This window comes from Oculina patagonica, chromosome 3 (genome assembly GCF_052425735.1).
Source record: "Oculina patagonica isolate OP01 chromosome 3, crgOcupat, whole genome shotgun sequence".
Lineage (NCBI taxonomy): Eukaryota > Metazoa > Cnidaria > Anthozoa > Scleractinia > Oculinidae > Oculina > Oculina patagonica.
Genome location: NC_135760.1, coordinates 10,944,653 through 10,966,874, shown reverse-complemented (window position 1 = coordinate 10,966,874; position 22,222 = coordinate 10,944,653). Strand labels below are relative to the sequence as shown.

Below are 22,222 nucleotides of genomic sequence, written 5' to 3'. Positions count from 1 at the left end.
GTACAGTCTTGGATACAAACCTTATTTTCACTGCAGTTTTAAGTGGTATCTGTCTTTAAGAGAGAGTTGACTGTACATAGTTTACTTAGTGCTTTGTTCACAGTTTATCTTGCGTTAAAGTGACTGTTTCACTGACAGCTATTTTGTTAAAAAATAAGACCTTAATTAAATTGCCCTGCTCAATCTTGTGAAATAATTATTAATAGATTATGTTGACAACTTGGCCAACATATGCGTTATTTTTCCCATCACTGACAACTCTAGCAGCGGTCATTTTAGGTTTTACCCCCTCATGAGGGTACGACAATTTGCTCCCTTCATCATTTTTTATAGGGGAGTCCCTGATCCCCCCATTGGGTAAAAAAGTAAAAACTTATTTTTTTTAATGTGCGTCATTTTGGGGTGTAGATTTCCTACAGAAAGCATGACACTTGGTAAAGAGGAGAAGAGAGTCAAGCAAATTCTAACTGTACCAATTGATGACAATGGTGAAGAGGATCTGTACTCACACTTGTCTGACATTATTCACTTTATTGGTAAGATAAATCTAGTAGATTAAATCATGTCAAAACTTTCTGGGATGTGTAGGAAAATGTATTTTCCAGGAAATCCGAAAAGAGACTTTTTGATTCTCCTTCTTTTACCCTGACATAGACCGTTTTTATTTGATAATTATAAAAAGTGGTCGATAAAGTGCCCTGGGCACTTATTAAATTTTTGGATCTTGAGAGTCGACACTTATCATGACTTATGACACTAAATTTATTGGAGAGGAGAGCTTAATCGAGGCTGGGCGCTTATTTAATTTCAACCATTTTCAGCAAGCAGTAAAGGCTCGTTAACACGGGCAAAAACTCATAAGCGACTTCCCCGAAGAACCAAGTTTTCTTAGTACTTCACAGAAAATTTACAAGTAAATGAACAGTTTAAATTCTATTTTGGTGCATCGTCATGTTTTTTTATTATGTATTGTTTTTTTTTGCAAAATAACTTAGTTAAGGAACGGTAATACGGGCAACATTTTTGTTCAACTTGTCTCGCAACATTGCTGCGCTGCAAGTTGAACGAGTTGTTGCCCGTATTACTACCGCGCGCTCAACTTGTCTCGCAACAAATTTCGGTGTTGTAAGTTGCAGCAACATGTTGCACAAAGTAGAACCGAGTTCTACTTTTTGCAACAATTTGAAAAATTTGAAAATTTGAAATTTGAACAATTTGAAAATGTTCATCTCTGCACTCAAGCAAACATTTGGCCTCTATCCCACCCCCCAGATATTTGAACAGAACACAAGGGCGGGGAGGCAGGGGAAATTGTGTGGCAAAGGACCTTTCTGTCAGCACGTTTACCGTTTAATGCATGAGTTAATTGCGGTTTGATATCGGAATGGAGTGAGTGAGTGAGTCCATGAGTGAAATAAATCGTCATTTTTTCGACTTTTTTTGCTTGTTTACAAGCAAAAAAGTAGAAGAATAGCGTTTAGTGGACTCAAATCTGAACCGGAAGGGATCGCATTCTTGTTAACTCTCAAGGGAATACTTTCCGCTGTGGGTGATCAAAGCGCGTGACTTGTAAGTGTCACTCTATAGTTGTGCTTCAGCACTTCCGTTCTTGTAGAAAAAACGTGACTTGTCAAATTTACAAACATTATATAAGAATCAAAAACGTGAGTAGCCCAAATCTTACGTCACATAACCAATTAAGAATGTAAGCGGTTCAGCGCTCAAAGGCAGTGAAGTTTAAAACGATTAAGAACGCAATTTTTACTAGTACAAGTCTTTAGGCGCTAATATTAATTTAACCTAAAACGATTAACAACGCAAATTTGTACAAGTCTTTCACACACTAAAACGTTGCTAATAGTTAACCAAAGGGATCTCATTTCGTGACAATTGATTATTTCTGCTGAGTTGCACAATTTAGAATTGCAACATCATCTAGCGAAGCGCACTATTACTAAAAATAGATTTCGCCACATGATACCCCCCCCCCCCCCTCTGCGTGAGTCGGACAACAATTTTAGTTTGGGCAAAGGCTTTGTATGGAGGCCTAGGGGACCGGCACAATGTGAGGCCGAGATTCTCGAAAGGCTCGAAAAATGATAGATTCCAAACATTTTTGCTTTAGTAAGTGAAAACAGATTGAAGGTATCCAAAAAATGGCCCAAAATTGAATTTATTAGTCGAAGATCCGGCAATAACACCTTGATTCCCACTGCAAAATTATTCAGGCTGCCGAGAAATTTAAGCGGCGGATAGCGAATTACTATCGAATTATATAATTGCGAAGGATTGCTTCATTTAGGCACCGGAAAGATCGTCTTTTACTGCGGGCCCGTATGGCATTTCTGTAGCGCTCGAAATCATGACAAGCTAGAGACGCTAAATAAAAGAATACTTAGGGCTATCTTAGATGACAGAGACTCCAATTACGATGAACTTCTGCTGCAGATAGGTAGTGTAACCCTCAGTGACAGGCGGATTCACAGCATGCTCATCATTATATTTAAATGCCTGCATTTGCAAGAGTACCCGCAGTATTTAAAAGATCTTTTCACCCTGCGATCTGTAACTTACTGCCTAAGGGGAAGTGATATTCTTCATTAAAGGAAGCCGTCTTCTACAACATACGGACTAAAATCTTTTAGCTATTTTGCTGCAAAGACTTGGAACTCATTACTAGAAATTATAAAAACTGCTACATCACTAAATGACTTCATTACAGCAATCCGACAATGTACTTTTAGCTAAGACTTTTTATCATTGGGGTGGGGGTGAATAGAACAAACTTTGTAAACTTGTATTTTTATATAGTTTTAATGTGTAAAAAATTAAGGGATATAATAATATTGTTATCTATTTTACTTATTTTATTTTTATTTTTTAATATATATTTCACTTGTTTCTCGAAGAAACTAGCTTGTCTTAGCTATATCAAATTGGAGGATAAATAAAGTTTTATGTTATGTTGTTATGTTATAAGTCGGTTGCAAAAAATTCAGAATTCTTCCCGAATTTGACGGCACTGATCGCCGGTCATCCGATCTGTTTCGACACATGATAGATAGAGGGCGAAAATATTATGCTATTCAAACGCCTTTCTAATGGAATTGACGGCGGGTTTGATTTTAATAAAGCTGTTATTTATCCCCATTACTATTACAGACTGCAGCTACAGCTGCCGAGCTCGATCAGTGTATATTAAATAGTATTTGCCGCTACAATTGTGTAACGAAATTGACCTCTTAAAATATTCGGGTCAGGCAAGGGGACCGATCGGACGAGCGTTTCTTTGTGTAATTTTGTGGTGGCATAAATCTGAGGTTAGCTCTGTTGTGTTGGAAAATGTGCCACTAAGAACAGTGTAAACGTTTTTTTCTTTCAGCAAATCCCGGCAGCAAATCGGGCCTTTATAATCCATTCAATAACTGAGAGTAAAACATTTTACACATTTATTGAATAATCGCTCTGTTTGACAAACCTTTTGTTTCAAACCACTGTTTGAGCTTTCTAGTTCTACGTTGCACAGGTAAGGCTTTCTCTCGAAATCCGAGCCAATCTGGCCATGGTTTTGTGAAACAATCGCTAAATATGCCTCCAAAGTGCCCGCCAACCATACATTGCTCTTACAGAGAGCGGTTTGTTTGTTTGAATTTTGACTCACACCGGGGGTCAAATTCTGTGACGTCATTAGTGCGCTTCGCTAATTGCAACATCATTAAATGTGTTAGTGATATTTATAAGTGTTTTTGTAGCCTGTTGTGAAATTACTTCCGGTGGAAGCAGTAAGTAAACGTTAAACGTTTCTTCTGTTCAGAAGTAAATGCATCGATCGCCATTAGAAAAATAACAGCAACTGTTTTGCTGGAAATGTAGTCGTTAGAAATGGCATGTGTAGCTGTAAGGTAAAGAATAATGCGAGGAGAAGCGGCTTTTGGTAATATCCAAACGAAAATTTACTTCTCAATGTGGGGTTAAGATTGCGTGACGAGACAAAAGGTAACTCTGTCGTGCGTAACCTAACCTGCGATCAGGCGTTATTTTTCTGCATTAGGCCGAGTAGAAATCTTTCTAACTCGAAAGGAAACAACTATTTCGATTAAACATGTTAAAGGCAAACGTCAAAGTTTACCTTTTTTAACCAAGCCAAAGTATATGAGTCGCAAAGCACCCAGTCGTCGCGACTGACAAATACAGCATTTACTCCGCGAAAATAAAAAATGCTTGAACTGAAAGACGTTTGAATTCTTCCATGATATGTTCGAACAACAATGCCCAGGATAAACCTTCTACTCATACTAACCTCATGCAAAAAAAGTCGATATCTCGAAGAGATCTTTGATTAATACCTCATTACCATGAGGTAAAAAAAGCTCATTAGTTGGTATTCATTATTTTTATTCATTATTATCTTTTTCTGTCAGAACTGGGAAGATACTGAAGGCTGTAAGAAGCTTAGTAAAGTGAATGCTAGGGTGAGTAGAATATTCTATAAAAAAAGAATTTATCTTTCAGTAAAGCAAGCTACTTGGAAAAAAATCCCACTGTTCAACAAGGGTAAAACCTATATATGACCTTCCATATGAGCCCCCAGCCTCAGGTTCTTTCATAAATGTACCAGCGTGTTCAAGTGTGGCCCAGAGTTTTTAGCAGTTTACAGCACAGCTTGGTCCATTCTTCATCTCCTCTCCCCTCCCCACCCCCCCCCCCCTGGATGTCTATGTTGCAGTTAATTTTTGGTCTAAGTTAATTTTAAATTTTACCTAGTTATTTTTTTCTAACTAGTTAATTTTTTATACTAGGTGAATAATAAGGTTAGGGTTAGGGTATGGGTGGGAGTCATATATTTTTAAACAATAGTGATTCATCCAACATTTCCTACGTGGCAAAGTGGTAAGGGGTTGGACAGCAAATCCAGAGGTCAAGAGTTCAAATTCAGTGCAGGTTAGTAAAAAGGAAAAAAAATAGATGATAGTACTTAGAGGAGGGGGATAATATTAATAGCAGATAGTAAGGGGGGTGTTAGTAAAGATGGGGGGCAGGGTAATGAGACATCAAGGGAGGGGAGGTGTATTACTTTTTCTACTCATAACCTAGAATATAAAAAAAACAGTTAGAAAAAATACTAACTAGTTAAAAAAAATTAACTGAGATAAAAAATTAACTGCAACATCTACATGAGAGCTCATGACTGGGTTGCAGGGATTTGCCAGCCATGGGAGCATTATACTGTCTAGGGGCTGGCTGGTCACAGTGGAGATCCCTAGATATCTCAGCCAGCCATCTTCCATTCAGCACATTGCAATTGTTAATAATTTTATGGCTTTCCTTTCTATTATCTAACAGGCTTTGGCAACTCTGAGGCAAAAGTTGAGAAAATATAATAAAGATTTTGAAGAGGATATTTTGAAATACAGAGAGGTAAGTTGGCAAATTTCTACATGATCTTAAAAAACTCATTAATAATTCATAAAGAAAATACAAAAGAAATTAATGTTTAATAAGTGTCTTTATATCTGATAAAGACACGGCTAAACTTTACATCCAATTTTCTAGGCCAAAATAACCCCAAATCTAAGTATTAGTGCAAGAATGAGTTGATCTACATCAGAAGATTTTTAAGCCATTCAATAAATTCGCAGTTCGTGTTTTATCAAGTCTAAAACACTCGGCTGCGCCTTGTGTTTTAAACTTGATAAAACACTGCTGCTCATTTATTAAACATTACATAATTATTTTTACACTGTACAGGCTGCAGGTTCATCTTGTTTATTTGTATGCCATTATATATATTCAACAGAACCCTGTGGCTTCTGGAGAGTCGGGACAGGAGGAATCAGGTAAAAGATCTGTCACTATTTTTCTTCTGAGTACCTCTGAACTCTTGCTCTAAAAGATAGCTTTAAAAGCAATTATAATAATACTGTGATCCCAAATGCAAATCACACAAAATCCATCTATTAACTAAAGTTGCATGCAAGTCAATACACACTTCACTTCACTTGTTCCCTGGCGCCAAGTTACACACATTTAATCAAAAATAGATACGGTAACTGAGCCTCTCTATGGGTACCCACGGTCTTCGTTTTCTTCGCAATTTTTTTTGCAAATGTTCGTTTTTTTAAAGCAGATCTTCATTTTATGGATTAACACAGTTTGAACGTTTATTCAATGTAATCGGAGTTTTGACAGTTTTGTATCTGAGTGTTCAATTTGATCATGCGAATTTTGGTCATTTTCAGAACTTGTCTCCTCCTAGTTGATATTGATGCAAATTTAAGGTTTAACCGTCCTAAGGCTTGTACTTCTATCTGTATTGGACATTTTTGTGTCAGACAGAATTTCATCTGAGAAGAGTTCACTTTCTCTTGATATTTATTCACTAAATGTCTTGTTACTGTTTCATTATTATTCATTTTTTTCCTTTTTGCTTTAACAGCTTCAGAGGATGAGGAAGAGAGAGATGATTTTCTCGGTGCAGAAGATTTTTCGAAAAAGAAAGTTTTAATGGACAAGAGCAAACCTGCCAAGACAACTGAAGTAAAGTCTTTGACACTTTCATAACAATTATAATTACCGGTAATGTTATTACTGAAGTTATTTGGTTATGAGGCGCCCCGTTTTTTTTTTTTTTGAGAAAAATCTGTTTTTTCTGTGGGAAGTTTATGCCAAAATTGGGGTGCGTCTTATAGCCGAGTATTTTGGCCCAACAAAATCTTATGACCGCCAATTTACCGAAACTTACAGTTGAAATAAGAAAAAAAATGAAAACACTTAATGTTGGTTATTGACAGTAAGATAAAAGAAACAGCAGGTTTAAACGCAAAGTTTATGACTGAAGTTTACTATCGCGAAAAAACCAGTTTTAGTAGCAGCTGTATATGCCAGCATTTTGTTGAAATAGACAAAGAAAATCAAGCATACTCATTTGAAACAAACCTTTCAAGCGTGGAAAGTGGAAAATGACTTCAGAAGACAAGGAAAACACCAAAAAAAGCTTTTAAAAGAATCTTTGAAATCCTATTTCTGAAACTTTCACCTCTCATCTTTAGTTTGAAATTAAAATTGTTTACTGTTTTCCAGGATCTTTTCCGAGGTTAAGAATATTTAAAAATCGACGTTTCGATCAGTTTCACTGATATACTTCAGGCTGTTGTTAAAAATGACAATATGGCGGATTGTTTCTCATGTTTAGCTTGGTATGTGAAAAAGGGGCGAGAAAATGTAACAAGGCCTGGCGAGTAATTTTACATTTGTGATACTTCACTGACTACTAGGAGTTCAGGATTGATTTCCACGTTTCAACATGGTCAAAACTGTTAAGCACGTCAATTCCACAGTGCTTCTGTCGCAGTGATTCGATTCCTTCAAGAACTTTGCTTTGTCTCAACCCTTTCTCTGTAAATGCTACAATTTTTGTGTTTGTCCAGTCAATACTTCTTTGGCATTCAACAGTGTGTCGTGCCAGGCCTCCATTTTCTTTGCCCATTCATCTTTCGGCCGATAGAGTGTTTCCTTTTTGAAGGTCTTCATTTGTTAATCATACTTCTCGAAGGAATTGAATCACTGCGACAGAAGCAAGATCCCGGAAAACAGTAAACAATTTTAATTTCTTTGAAATCCACTTGTTAAACAAAGTACGAAGCGATACGAAGCATGCTAGAGAACTTGGTAACAAAGCTACAAACTCAGTGCCCACTGGTAACAACACATCTGCCAGGTAACCAAGCAGCTAAGTTCATAGCATGAACGATGGAAAAACGTTTAGCTCAAGTGGAGTTGCGTATTCTTTAGTAAATGTTACCTTTTTACCCGAAGATTTTACCAAGGAGTATGAACAACATTCAGACATTCAAATTACACAATTACATATCTTTTCATTGACTGAAAGCCCACCACGTAAATCAGAAAGTAACTGCATACAATGATGCATTAGCCTCTGACAGTGATTTTGCTGCAAATAGCCTTCTGCTCATGCATAGTTGTGTGCAATTCCAAGAAAAAAAGGCATCTTGTTTTCCATGGTTGTCTAAGAAGGATTTGAAATTGATAAAATGATAAAACAATTACTAAACTTTGTTAGTGCTTAATATTGTGATTTGTTAATGTGTCAAATCGATTTAATCAATAAATTTAACGTTGCTGTTGTTAGGGTGCAGGTTATGAAGATGATGATGATGACGATGACAGTATCGATTGGGATAGCAGTGATGAGGAGTCGTCTTCAAGTGACAGTGATATCGGCGGTGAGGGAAGTACAACACAATTAAAAGCCTGGATGTTTTTAAAGAAGTGAGTGACTCAACATTGGTGCTTATACAGTTAACACTCGCCTTGCAGACACCACCATTACGGACACCTGGTTATGACAGATAGGCGAGCCATTGAAAACGGCCATACAGATTAGACGCGAATATTTTATTCTACTTGTGATATGAAACAATTAATTGAATGCAAAGTAATGTAATTCGGTAGAGATCTGTATGAATGCTAATGAGCTGAGCAGGAGTTTGTATCAAAAGTTGATTCTATTGTTTGATTTGTATTTGGGTTTACAGTTGTGTACATGTGATCTGAACACTGTGATGGGATTGGTTTGCAGGTCCCCTGAATAGTTAATGAATTTACAAGTTTATATGTAGGAGGATTCCTCAATCCATAGCATACATGTAGACCCTGGAAGTGCATTGCCTTGCTTTTCAGGGGGGAAAGAAGTATGCAACAAAAACAACTGAAGCGCTCTTTGTCAGTGCTGAGAAAACATCTCTTGACGCTGACTTCCGTGTTTCATACAGTTCATTTTACATAACTAGGTAGCTAAGCAAACAGCCCCAACCCTCCAAGTTAAGAACATTTTAGTCACCATGGTGACTAAAATTTTGGAACTGGCGACTAAATTAGAACTGAAGTCGCCAGCCTGGCAACTAAAATTGAGAAGAAGGATTGAGCAGTCTGTGGCCTAATGGCCACTAAGAAAAAAAATAAACTTGGAGGGTTGAGTCCAGTAAAATAAAGCAAGGTATATTTTTGTGTTTTGCTGCAGCCGCAATGGCTGCAAGCAAAACACATTGAGAGCTGAAGTTTGTGCCGTAAGTGCCGTAAGGTGTAAGTGCCGTAACAGAGGAGAAATCTGAACTACCGATGTCAATCAAATCCATGAACAAACAAAATCGAAACCAATGAACCGTAGCGCTGATCGCATTCGAAGTTACGGGCCAAAGTATTCGAACACAAACCACGTTGGACACGTTGGAAAACAGAAAACCGATTTAAAAGTATATCGCATTGGGAAAGAAAACAAACTGTGGCGCGACCACTCCAGTTTTATGAGAAAATTATTCTGCAGTTTTCATCATTTACGAAAAGAGCGAAGACTTGGAACCTCGCCGAAGGTCATAAATATTTTCTCCAAAAGACCGGTTAGTGCACAGTTTGTAAACTTTCGCTTTGAAAATAAACTTACCCTCACCTTGTCTACACTGTCTACAGCATACTAGTACTGTATTAACTCTGAACTTCATATTTTAAAATAAAATGTATGAACGTGTAACTTGTCACGCAAAGACAGCTGGAAAGGAATATACCATGCTGGTAGGCTGCACCGCTAATTGTAGCTGTATTCGAGCTATATAAAAGACAGCTAGAAACGAATTAATACTAGTAACATCACAATGGGAAAGAAACTTATTCAGTGGTGCACACCGTCGAAAACAAAGAAATATTAAAGGAAGTTCTCATTCACCAGATTCACTGCATCAGATGCAACATTCGTCAGTTCGTGTTTAAATGCGTGGCGACCAGTTTGTTTACTAGTTATTAAAAAATAATACGGTCTTCATTTAATAAACAGTTCATCCTTAAATTTCAGCTTTTCTACGACTGACAGGTAGGTACTATAGTATAAGCCCCGCTAAAATAGCTGGAAAGGGAAAGTTTTTTGAAAAATGAATTTTTGACTGCCAGACGCGCTGGCGCCACATGTTTATTTTGTGAAGATTAATTAAACGCCGTGAAAAATAGAATTTGATGTCCAGCGAGCCACTGCATCTTCGGCTACGCAGTCCTCAGTGAATCCTCCAACTTCACAAATTTCTAAAACTTTAAGAAAACGAACTTTCGCAGAATCAAAAATTGGTCCTTATCGATCTTCCGATCTTGTTGTGAAGACACTGAAATTCGACGAGTGTTCATGCGTGAAGGGATGACTGACGAATGATAATAATTATTTGTAAACTTTCGCTTTCAAAATGAACTTTGCGTTACGTTCAACGCCGTCTTTCTGTTGTTGTACGCCGGTGCGCGTGCGATTATTTATAATTTCTGAATTTTGCATATTTAACTCAGGGTGACACAACAAGTTTGTTAAGAGTTAGTTGTTCCAGTGTTTAATTTGGGTGAAAGTGGTTAAAGAACCACTGTCTTGTCACTAATAAATATATCACATTGAGTTCTTATAAGGTCAATAGATTCTGTCTTTTTCGTTGTTGTTAAAACGCTACCATTGTGACAATGATTCCAAATACAACTAACGGTAACCAGTGAGATAACGCCACTAAAAGAATCACATTGAGTTCATTGAGATTTTTTTATAATGTTAAGAGTTACTGTTTTTTATCAAAGAGACAATCATGTCAGACATTACGTTAACTTACTAGTAATTAAATTATGTTTGCTGTCTTTGATTTCAACATAACATTGATCAGTAAAATTATCAGGATTGAATTAACACAAAGTGACTACAATATAGTGCAATTATTAACCTGCACACAAGTGACAGACAATAAAAGACGTTGGATTTCAATCTCGACTCACTTGTCTTTCATCAACATGTTCCCTAAGACTTTGCTCTAGCAGCAAAACACATGGACCCATTGGGGCCCTATTTTTGTTGTAGTGACCGTGTTTGGTTTTTCGTGAGTATGGGACAAAGAATAGGTACTAAGTCCCGGATGGTTTAATCATCTTGTGAAATACACTCTCTTTTTCTGTGCAGAGAGAAAGGCCCAGAGGACAAAGGAAAACAGAAAAAGAAAGTCAAAGAAAAAAAGACAACCAAACTAAAATTCAAAGAAGGTGATGATGAAGGCGGATGGACAGAAGTGAAGGGCTCCTCTTTATCTTCTGCGGTATGTAGTTGCATGTATACATCAGCTGCTAAAGATGATTGTTTAAACCATTCTGCTAAAAAAAGCAACACATGCTACTTTTGGTAAATTATTTGGTGGAACAGGTATTGTTCCTTCACAGATTTGCTTTGTCATCCATTGAAAGAAATGGTGTCATTGATATTCTCATTAGTGAGGATACAGAAGATAATTTTGTATGGATTGTAACAGTTGTCTATTTTTAGTGAAACGTGGGCTTCATCTACAAAGTATAATTAACAACTATTCATCAAAGTGGCGGTGGCTAGTGGTGGATATTTACTGAGCTGCGAGGTAAATATCCACCACTAACCACTGACCCTGAGGTGAATAGTTGTTTCAGTATATACTAAAACAGTGAGATAATATAGCCCAAAAGGATGATTTTTGACTAGTTTATTCCTGTCAAAGATTACAATTTTCTTGCAGGCATTACTCAGAGGTGAATAGCAAAGGGTATTTCAAGTTTGAGTAGCCAATCAGCATATGCCAAAAACGCTATCCACTGTTTTAGTATATACTGATAAACTGTTTTAGTATATACTGATAAAAAAAACTATTTATTATTCTTCAGGAAAAGGTCAAACAACTCTTTCCAAAGGACACTGAAATCACTCATGCTGTTGTATTAAAGAAACTGCACGAGATTCTCTCTGCAAGGGGCAAAAAGGTGAGTGAAATAAATATTGTATTCATTTTTAATAGTGTGTAGTATCACTGCATATGTTACAGGTCAAAATTAACTTAAGATCATTTTGTTCAACCCTTATAAGGTTTTGCCTTACTTGGTATTTTTTTTATTAAATTAAATTAATTTTTTTAACCTTGGCTATTTTTTAAAACTAAGTTGTGGAAATTTAAAATCAATGCACCTCCCCTCCCTCACTGTCTCTGAACCCCCCTCCCCCTTCCTTATCATTCTCCCCTACCATCTTCTTTTATCCTTTTGTTTTCTAGGGCACAGACCGTACAGATCAGATTGAATTCCTCAAACAGTTGAGGGTTATCTCAGACAATGCCAAGTTAGGTAGGTAACTTATGCCTTTTTTTCTGCCACAGCAATGCATCAGCACTTAATTGACATGTAGAACTGTTTGCTTTAGTTGGCAGATGCTGTAATGTATAGAAACACAGCATTTATAACTGTAATATTTTCCTTTACTCAGGGCTTATAATAGGGAAAATTTCTCTCTTTAAGGGCTATAACTCCATTTGGGCTTGTATTTGGGAGGGCTTATTTTCAGAATTTTTGCATTTGTTGTTCCTTAAATTATCTATACCTCCCTCACAGAAGGGTTTTTATTAACCCCCCCCCCCCAACCCCTCTGGAAATTCGCCTCACCGCTCTGGTTTCAGAACTTTTGCTTTTGAGATTTGGGGGACTGATTTTTTTTTGAGAGGGGGAAAGGTTACTTTTTCAGAATTTTATGTAATACAGTTCTTGTAAAAATATAGAGAGAAAAGAGATGTCAATCACCTTGGGCTGTTATACATTTAATGAATTGCGGTTGTTTCGCCTACGAGTTGTTTCGCTAACGACCAGTTCGCTAACGAGTTAGGTCGTTTCGCCTACGTCTAAAGTCGTTTCGCTAACGAGCTGTAGGTCGTTTCGCTAACGTATAAACTTAATACCCTGACGTCTCTTTTAGTTCTTTTTCATCAACAGAGAGACAAAGCTTCTTCATCAACAGAATAAGACAATCGAACTCACGCTCTTGCCGAAAGACAAACTCGAATCGCTTCAAAAAGTTAAGCTTGAAAGCCCGAAGTTAGCAATTAATCTTGAAACATGCTCTGCCAAGTTCGCAGATGGCAACAACATATCGTTCGTTTCGGACATGATTTCAATTTATCAACAAAAAAGCAGCAACAATCTCAGCTGAAGTAGTGAACTTTACTGTGAATCAACAAAATCTAAGTGTAAACTGATCCGTTGAACCACTAAGTACGTCATCCGAGCTAAAAATCTCGGCCTTTCATAGGTAGACACTTGCTCAAGTAGGATCGAAATACTGGTCATTTGATTGGTTAATGCTAATGTTGCTTACTTCCCTTGTTAAAATATTTTAGTCGATAACAAAGCTGAAAAAAAAATCACACTTGCCTTGCGCGCACCACTGATTAACTGGTACTGTTAAGAAACTTAAACTGTAAACAACTTATTTTTGAACAAAATAAAATTATGGTGTGTTGGAAACTTTACTTTTTGTTAACATTAAACTTGTTTGCCTCGACGAAACCTAATATCAACAGCACACACAAGAGCGTCTGTCAATCGAAAAAAATAAACGCAATCAACTCTTATTGCGCGCGCTCGATAAAATACTCACTGAACCTTTCTTTGTCCAGAAAGTCACAAGTATAAACAATGGAAAAGTCGATAACAAAGCTGAAAAAAAAAATCACACTTACCTTGCGCGCGCCACTGATTAACTGGTATTGTTAAGAAACTCAAACTGTAAACAACTTACTTTTGAACAAAATAAAATAAAATTATGGTGCGTAGCAAACTTTACTTTATGTTAACATTAAACCTTCTCGCTTCGAAGAAACCTAATATCAACAACACACACAAGAGGTCTGTCAATCGAAAAAAATAAACGCAATCAACTCTTATTGCGCGAGCTCGATTAAATACTCACTAAACCTTTCAATGAGAATGCATCATTTACAAAACCGCGCCAAACTTTTAATCAGTTATGGAGTCGCTTTGATTACAAAACCTCGCTAAACATTCAATCGATTGTGAAGACGCTTAGCTTCGATTACAAAACCTCGCCAAACTTTTATTCAATTATGAAGACGCTTTGATTACAAAACATCGCTAAATTACTGATGATCATACTGTGATGTCGCTTTGCTTACAAAACTTCACTAAACTTTAAGTCTTTGTAATTTGCATATGTTCAGTTAGCTGACCCGAATTGGTCGATTGTTGAAGAAAAGCTGGGTGAAATAAACTTTTGATCACGTATACTTGTCTACAATGTTGATCAGTCTTTTATGTTACGCGGAGGACTGGGACTTGACTTCCAGCCCTTTTTCGGACAAACATGGAGACACATTTAACAACGGTATGTTTGTTTTAAACTGTCGTGTTTACGTCGCTGAATTTGATGTCATCGTCAAACTCAACGGGTCTTTAATGCGGATTGATTTGTTATTGTTATGTTCTATTAGAACATATTATAAAGTATGAATCTTCATAATACGTTAGCGAAACGACCTACGGCTCGTTAGCGAAACGACTTTAAACGTAGGCGAATCGACCTAACTCGTTAGCGAACTGGTCGTTAGCGAAACAACTCGTAGGCGAAACAACCGGTTACCCATTTAATTACTAAGGTATAAAATATTGAAATGCATTGAATTGAGTTGGATTTAATTTAATTTGTTATTGTAGGTGCTGGGATGACAGTGAAGCTTCTGTTTAATATCATCTCGTCCATCTTCGACTACAATCCGAATGTAGCAACATGTATGAAAGCAGAGATGTGGCAGGAGTAAGTATGACAAAAGGACAATAAGATCATCCAGGAACGTGGCTTAGAAAACAGTAAACCGGCTCATTGACAAGCCCAGCTGGCTTTCCTGGCCTTTGCAGTTCTAAAAGTTTACCCAAGTTTTTGTTTTCACATGAAATTTCAGCCAGATTTAAGTTCTCTTTCAGCTGGCGCCAGCCTTTAGCACCATCCCTGGGTCATCAGTTTATAATATAGTACAGTTACTGTACAGGATTATTTGTTAGATTCCATATTGGGTGGCCTAGGGCTGGACTGGCTATGAGTCAGGGTCATTTCCTTCTGTTGTGTTCTTAAGCGGAAATGCTAATAATCACTTGATTCTACAGAAATAAGGTAATCCTTGCCCTGATGGGCAACTCACTAGGCTCCAACCCAGACTTGTTACTGTCTATATTGGCCCACTTGTAACCCTGAATAAATAAAACTCAACTGTTATGTTTTGCAGATGCTTGAAGCAGATTGATGAACTGATTAGCATTCTAATTGACAATCAAGAGACACTGACAATTGGAGAAAACATCTCTGAAGAATCCGAGAATGTCGATGTAAGTCAGATTAATTATGCATTATGCCTGCCAAAATAAACAACAATTTGGCTATCAACGCTGAGCTGTGTTTGCGAGGCAAAAATTCACTGCAAATCACAATATGGGAATAAATTTGGCTTTGTCACACAAAGCCACTTTAATTACAATCTGACCAAATGATAAAGTCAAATTTATTCCCATACTCATTCCTGTTGGTCAGGAATGAATGCTTTTGTTAGCTCTCTCTTAGATTTGATGCCCTCTCACTTACTAATCCCATCTTGTTTATTCACAAGTTCTTTGAGATTATTTTAAAGCCATCTCTTCATCATCTCTGTAAGATTTTAGGAGTTCTTGCTATCTCTTTCTGTTTTGAAATTGCTTGGCTGGTGCACAACCACCTCCCTGTAATTCTGAATGACGTTTTCCTAGCAACCCACGGGAATTAAAATCGAAAATTCATGGTTCACCAAAGTTGCGAGACTCCCATCAGTGTGAAACTACAGCAGGAAGGTATACTATATGCACCCTCCCATAATAGATACTTCTGACCATATAAGTGGACTTTCTGACAAATTTTGAATGATATTGAGTGACTCTTTTTTGGACATCCACAAGTGCCCTGGGGTGGGACATTTAAAAAGAAAAGTTCAGGGTGGTTCAAATGCCCTGCTTATGCCCAAAGTTCAAGTTGTTGTATAATTTGCCAGATAGGCAATGTCAGCCTGTCTGACATATTTCTTTCAGGAGACATTAATTTTTGTCTGGACTTCTGCAATATGCTTCTCATGTCTTAATACAGTAGAACCCCGGTAACTCGAACTCTGAAGGGAAACGAAAAACAGTTCGAGTTAGCGGGGTTTTGAGTTATCGGGGTCGGTTGAATATTTAATTTGCCAAGTTAATAAATGATAGTTTACTGATTTTTCAGTACTTCAGTATACAGTATAGTGTATATTAAACTTATCTTGTCAGAAACTCTAACATGATCATTAATTCTTATGATAAGAGTGGAAAATGGTTGTCAAATACGTGATCTGTTCGTTGCTCGAAACCAATGGGCAACCGTGGTGAGTTGCAAGAACTGGAATTCGAGTTATCGGGGTAAATTTGACCCAAATTTTGCTCGAGGGAAACAAAATTTAGTTCGAGTTAGTGGGGTTTTCGATTTATCCGAGTTCGAGTTAACCGAGTAAAAATGACTGAAAAGTGGGGTCAAATCCAAGGGAAATGAAAGTTAGTTTGAGTTAGCGGGGTTGTTCGAGTTATCCGAGTTCGAGTTACTGGGGTTCTACTGTAATTATTTTGGCTAAATTTCTCTCTCATCATTTGGGGTTGATTGATTGACATAAATTCACTAAGCATTTCAAAACTTACTGCTTGTCTCTCCTTACTGCTTAGAATTTAGATCAGCCTCTTAAAGTACGTGGCTGTCCTCTGGTCACTGTTGAGCGTATGGATGATGAATTCACTAAGATGCTTCAAGGATGTGATTGCCACTCCACTGAATATGTAGCAAGGTATGTCTTCTTTGACCTTTCATTTTGAAGAGTTGTCGGCATCACATTTTTTCTACAATACCCATAGTACAACTAGGTTAGAACCTTGACATGAGAAATTTCTTTCTATCTGAGTGAGGTTGCTCTCAAAATTGCTCTCGGAGTGATCTAAAATAAAATATATATATATTGCTTTCCCTTCAGACTGAGGGATGAAGAAACAGTTTGCGAACTCATTACTAAATTACAAGGCTATCTGGAAGTGAATGGTTCAAGGTCAGAAATCTGCAGAGTTTACTTGCGGCACATTGAGCATCTTTACTACAAGGTAGGTATGATAAAATCCTACATTTAAAGGGGATGAAAGGCTTGGTGGTCTAATGGTTAGTGCGCTGGACTACAGATTGAGATGTCTGGGCTCGAGCCCTGACTGGCGTCACTGTGTTGTGTTCTTGGGCAAGACGCCCTACTCTCACATTGCCTCTTTCCACTCAGGTGTATAAATGGGTACTGGCATATTAGATACTTGGGGTAACCCTGTGATGGACTAGCATCCCATCCAGGGGGAGTAGGAAACACTCCTTGTTGCTTCATACCAAGGAAACTGAAGATAAGCACCAGCTTAATGGACCACCAGGCTCAATACAGACATAACCATTAATTACATACATGTATCTTTAATTTGATTCTATATTTTAGCTGGTCATCTTGACATGCAACAGAACAGGTGAATATCTACACATAGGCTGTTGTAGAATTAATTAGAACTGTAATTCCATTTCTAGATTGATGCAGAGCTGATGAATGAGGATGAAAATAAGGAAACTGGTTAGTACAAAAACTGAGGTTATGATCAATACCATTACTATCATCACTGTGTGACCTCTAAAGACAAACCTCCAACTGCAAAGTCTGCAATAGAGTTGCACCAATCCAACATATCCTGCTGCGTCAACAAAAACATCATGCATAAAACAAAAGGAAAAATCATGTTCACTGAATTCTACTATCCAATGATAATGATAATGAATTTATATAGTGCATTTTTCATATATATATGTTCAAATGTGCTGTACACATACTGTAATTTACTACACAAGGCCAGACCACAACACCGGGAGCTTCGTGGCCTACTCTTTGCGAAGAATTCTTTGTTCTTGCGTACAACACCAACTAGAACTACAGATTGACTTTGAACAACAATAAAATAACATACTTTTACTTTGCTGGGACTGTCCTGTTGAAAAAAAATGTGATTCTTCAAATGTAAGTTAATAAATATTACTTTGCATAGCTGTTTGTTTCTAAATAAAAATGTGGTGCTGTGTTGATGAGCATGAGAATTATTTAATGTAGCTAATAAGTGTGAAAACTGCATGATACTAAGAGGATAAGAATTAAAAAAAAACAATAACATGAACATGAACAACACCTTATGAGCAACAAAAGAGTTGAGACACTCAGCTCTTTTATAATTACCTTGAACCAATTTTAACCCTCACAGCTCAGCTATTACACAGACTACACAAACAACAAACTACAATGGATTTGATATGGAATGATGGAACAACTGTCTGAAGTACTTTTAACACTAAATAAAGTTGGAAAAAATAATACACCTTTAGTTTGTTTTTATTTTTCATATTTTTCATGTTAACATTATTGTTTTACCAGAGAAAGAAAAGGACTCAGCAGAGGTTGAAAAACCAGAGAAACCAGTTGAACAGCAAAAGAAAGAAGGACCCAGCTCATCAGAGAAGGTTGATAAAATGTGCAAGTTCATCTACTCACGAGACACATCTGACCGTATCCGAACCAGAGCCATGCTCTGTCATGTTTATCACCATGCTCTACATGATCGCTGGTTTGAAGCTCGTGATCTGATGCTGATGTCACATCTGCAGGAGTCCATCCAACATTCCGACATTCCAACACAGGTTTGTTGAATCTGTAGTCTGAGTTGTGGATTCTCTTTTTGAATCATTTCAATGGTTTTCAAATGTTTTAAAGTAGGCATCAGCAACTACATGGAGCAGAGTAGGTGGCTGTGACACTGAGCTTGTTTCTCATGACCTGATTGCTATGACTACAGTAACTGGTGTCACATAATCAAGAAGCAAAAGGAACTCTGGCAGTCATCATCAGCTTGGTTTGAAAACCCTGAATGTTTGGCAGAGGAGAATTGGTTTTACATGGGTTACTTCTGGCTAGTATAAATTCTTGGCTTCATCACACTTGAAATCATTTTGTGAAATCAATGTTAGTCTGACTAAGTGTTCACTATTGGGTTCAGATGTTGTGGTTCAATTTTATTCTAAGTACATTCTGGTATTTTCATTTGTTTCCACTATCATATGCCACCATACACCAGAACAAAGGAAAAAATCAAATTGACCAAGGATAAAAACAAGCTGTCAACTGCCGTAGTTCCACCAACTACTTGATTATATGTTTGCCGGCTACTCTGGTTATAGAAACCAGCTTGCGACAAATAACTCAGTGTTGTCACAGCTGCCCACTCTTCCAGTCTCTGACACTTACTTCAAGACATTTTGAAACCCCTGCAACATAGATATTCTTCATGCATGTATGAGTATCCGCACGTTTCCCACAAGCTGAGTATGTGCAGTTTCTGAGCCAGGGTTACACATGTGGTAGATAAAGCAGTAGAGCAAGTGACGCTGGTCTAGTCTCGTGTTGAGTCTGTCTGGTTTTCATACTGCTGCATGTTCCATGAGAGTTGGCCACAGGCATTCATCTTGCCTTTAGCCTTAGTAAATGAAACATACAAAATCATGGTTAGCCAGGGTTGCAATACAGGTTGTACACTGTCATAGAAATGACTTATACACAGATGTGTGTTTTGCTTGCCTTGGTTTGTCTTGACATTGGACAATTTGGTGAACAGTTAAAATTCTGCTCATAAGCACTCCCAAAAACAAGTCCCCTGAAAGTGGAGTGCCACATTAAATAAAGTTCTTATGTTATCTTTATCTAAAGTGTTAGATGTGTGCTTTTACTTACTTTCAGCTCTACTGATGATAAGTCCTCTATTGAAGGCTAGGGCCTGTATCATATTTTATGTTCCTTTTGATAACCCATAAAGTGAAATAAGAGATTGAACTTTAATTTTTGATCTTTGTCCAGTTCAGTGAAATTTTTAAATGCAACCCAAGAATTTGAAGAAGCAGTTTGTGATGTGTTCTTTTTTGTGCCATCTAGATTCTCTACAATAGGACCATGGTACAGCTTGGCCTGTGTGCCTTTAGGCACGGCATGATCAAGGATGCCCACAATGCACTGCATGATGTGCAGTCAAGTGGAAGAGCTAAGGAACTTCTTGCACAGGTCTGTAGTGTTGTCATAGTGGGAGCAAAATTAGCAAGTAAATAGCCATGACAATCACAGGATTATGGAAGAAACAGACATGTTTGGCTTTTCAACTGTCATTATTTTGGGTTAAAAATATAATTACCGGTAATATCAAATTTTGCCAAGTGCCTTTTGTAGAATCTGTACGTCACCATCATCATCGGCGTCGGCAGTGTCAACGTTGCTGTTGTTATCGTCATCATTTTCATCTGCATTATCATCATCATCATCATCATTTATCATTTATCATCATCTTTATCATTATCATGACAGACAGCTTTTAAATAATTTACCCAGCCTTCAGGTGTAAAAGAGAAGTACATGTATGGTACTGTCTCTAATCAAAGTATTATTAATCAAGATGCACTGTTTTAATTTTTGTTAGGGTTTAATGCAACAAAGACAGTATGAACGAACCCCAGAACAAGAGAAGATTGAGAAGAGGAGACAGGTATTGTAACTGAAATATTCTTTATCATGAGACTGATGAACATACATTGGTTGTAGTTGGGAGGGGGAGAGGGGTGTCAGGAAGGCACCCCTGGGGACATGGATGCAGTTGTAAGCAGATTACTTTTGTAGAGGGCTACACAAATTTGACGTCACATGCATCACAACCACTGAATAATACTGCACTGACCCTTTTATGATAAATTGCAGGGATTGGCTAGTCATGGCGCAAGCCTATAGACATCTGAAGCACCCATCCTCCATGTTAAGCCAAATGTGGCAGTTGTGTTAATAATCACAAATGATCCACCTCATTGCTGTATTTTCTGAATTTCAGGTTCCATTCCACATGCATATTAATCTTGAACTGTTGGAGTGTGTTTACTTAACTTCAGCAATGTTGATGGAAATCCCTTGGATGGCTGGTATGTCTTAAAGTGCATTTTTACTTACCTTATTTTAATGTTAAATTTCCTGTTTTGTTGCCATTTTTTGATGGCTCTTCTCAGCCAGTTGAGGAACAAATGACTGCTTATACAGTAACCAGTGGTCAACTTGAACTCCTTTGCTTCTCAAACTTGTTTTTAGTGAGCAATTTGTGACAAATTGATCATTCACATAATTCAAATGGCAGTAGTGGTCAGTGCCATACTTTTTCAGTATTTTGGGCCCTTGAAAGATTGAAAAATTGAGTTGCAGTTAAATAAGGGTTTTCTTCAATACACTTGTGACTTTTCATTTGTTGGGTTTAAAGTGCTTAAACATTTTGTGACTGCATGTATTTAGTTTAAAACCTATCTGTCTTTTTTATTTCAGCCCATGCATATGACTACAGACCACGTATTTTTAGCAAAAGTTTTCATTATCAGTTACGACAAAGTGAAAAGCAAACCTTGGTTGGTGAGTATACATAAATGTTTTTTTCCTTGACTTGTGATCACGTAAGCCATGTTTTCATTCAATAGACAGTGTTAGGCGACAACAGGAAACAATAGCAGTGAATGAATAATTTTTCTTGATGTGATAGTAACAGTCATCTTCATTTTAAAAAATATCATAAATTGAGGTTGCGCTCATATAATTTATTATCGGGTCCGGATAATCTGCGAGCCAGCAAGCCATGAGAGCCATTTCGGTTGGCCTAAATAGCACTTCATTTAGCCTAAATAGCACTCTGGTTAGCCTACAGTTGGCTTTGGTAGCTTGAGTTAGCCTTTTATTGGGAATTAGGAATTTCTGGCTCGCATTGCTCGCATGGCTTGCGAGTCATGCGAGCCATTCAGGTTAGCCTAAATAGGACATTGGTTAGCCTACATAGCACTTCGGTTAGCCTACAGTTAATTTAGAGCTTGCAGTTAGCCTTTTATTGGGATTTGGGATTTCTGGCTCGCATGGCTCGCTGGCTCGCATATTATCCTATCTCCTTATATCTCTGGGTAAACAGACGAAAATACTTGTCAGTCTTTGGGTATTTTTCAGCCTATTATTGTATTTTACAGGCCGCTGATAATTATTTCTATACTTTTGCATCAATTTCAGGTCCACCAGAGAGCATGCGTGAACATGTAGTGGCTGCGTCTAAAGCTATGAAAAAAGGAGACTGGAAACAATGCAAGGACTACATATTAGCTGTCAAGGTAAACTTAAAATAATGGAATTATGTGTACTAACTGGCTTATGGAAAATGTTAATCCATCAATAAATTTATT

General features: G+C 37.4%; 1 protein-coding gene across 1 annotated transcript in view; it reads left to right on the top strand.

Moving 5' to 3' along the window:
* Positions 1–2,707: 2,707 nt before the first annotated feature.
* Positions 2,708–22,222, top strand: part of LOC144645838 (eukaryotic translation initiation factor 3 subunit C-like) — a 33,758-nt gene continuing 14,243 nt past the window's right edge. The window contains exons 1-20 of the mRNA XM_078505375.1: positions 2,708–2,734; positions 4,371–4,472; positions 5,344–5,418; positions 5,798–5,837; positions 6,437–6,537; positions 8,150–8,289; positions 10,991–11,123; positions 11,716–11,811; positions 12,099–12,168; positions 14,545–14,644; positions 15,111–15,210; positions 16,594–16,712; positions 16,896–17,019; positions 17,477–17,519; positions 18,366–18,628; positions 19,914–20,039; positions 20,449–20,514; positions 20,851–20,938; positions 21,330–21,413; positions 22,053–22,150. Of these exons, the coding sequence (XP_078361501.1) occupies positions 2,708–2,734; positions 4,371–4,472; positions 5,344–5,418; positions 5,798–5,837; positions 6,437–6,537; positions 8,150–8,289; positions 10,991–11,123; positions 11,716–11,811; positions 12,099–12,168; positions 14,545–14,644; positions 15,111–15,210; positions 16,594–16,712; positions 16,896–17,019; positions 17,477–17,519; positions 18,366–18,628; positions 19,914–20,039; positions 20,449–20,514; positions 20,851–20,938; positions 21,330–21,413; positions 22,053–22,150 (1,995 nt within the window). The remainder of the gene's footprint in view (positions 2,735–4,370; positions 4,473–5,343; positions 5,419–5,797; positions 5,838–6,436; positions 6,538–8,149; positions 8,290–10,990; positions 11,124–11,715; positions 11,812–12,098; positions 12,169–14,544; positions 14,645–15,110; positions 15,211–16,593; positions 16,713–16,895; positions 17,020–17,476; positions 17,520–18,365; positions 18,629–19,913; positions 20,040–20,448; positions 20,515–20,850; positions 20,939–21,329; positions 21,414–22,052; positions 22,151–22,222) is intronic.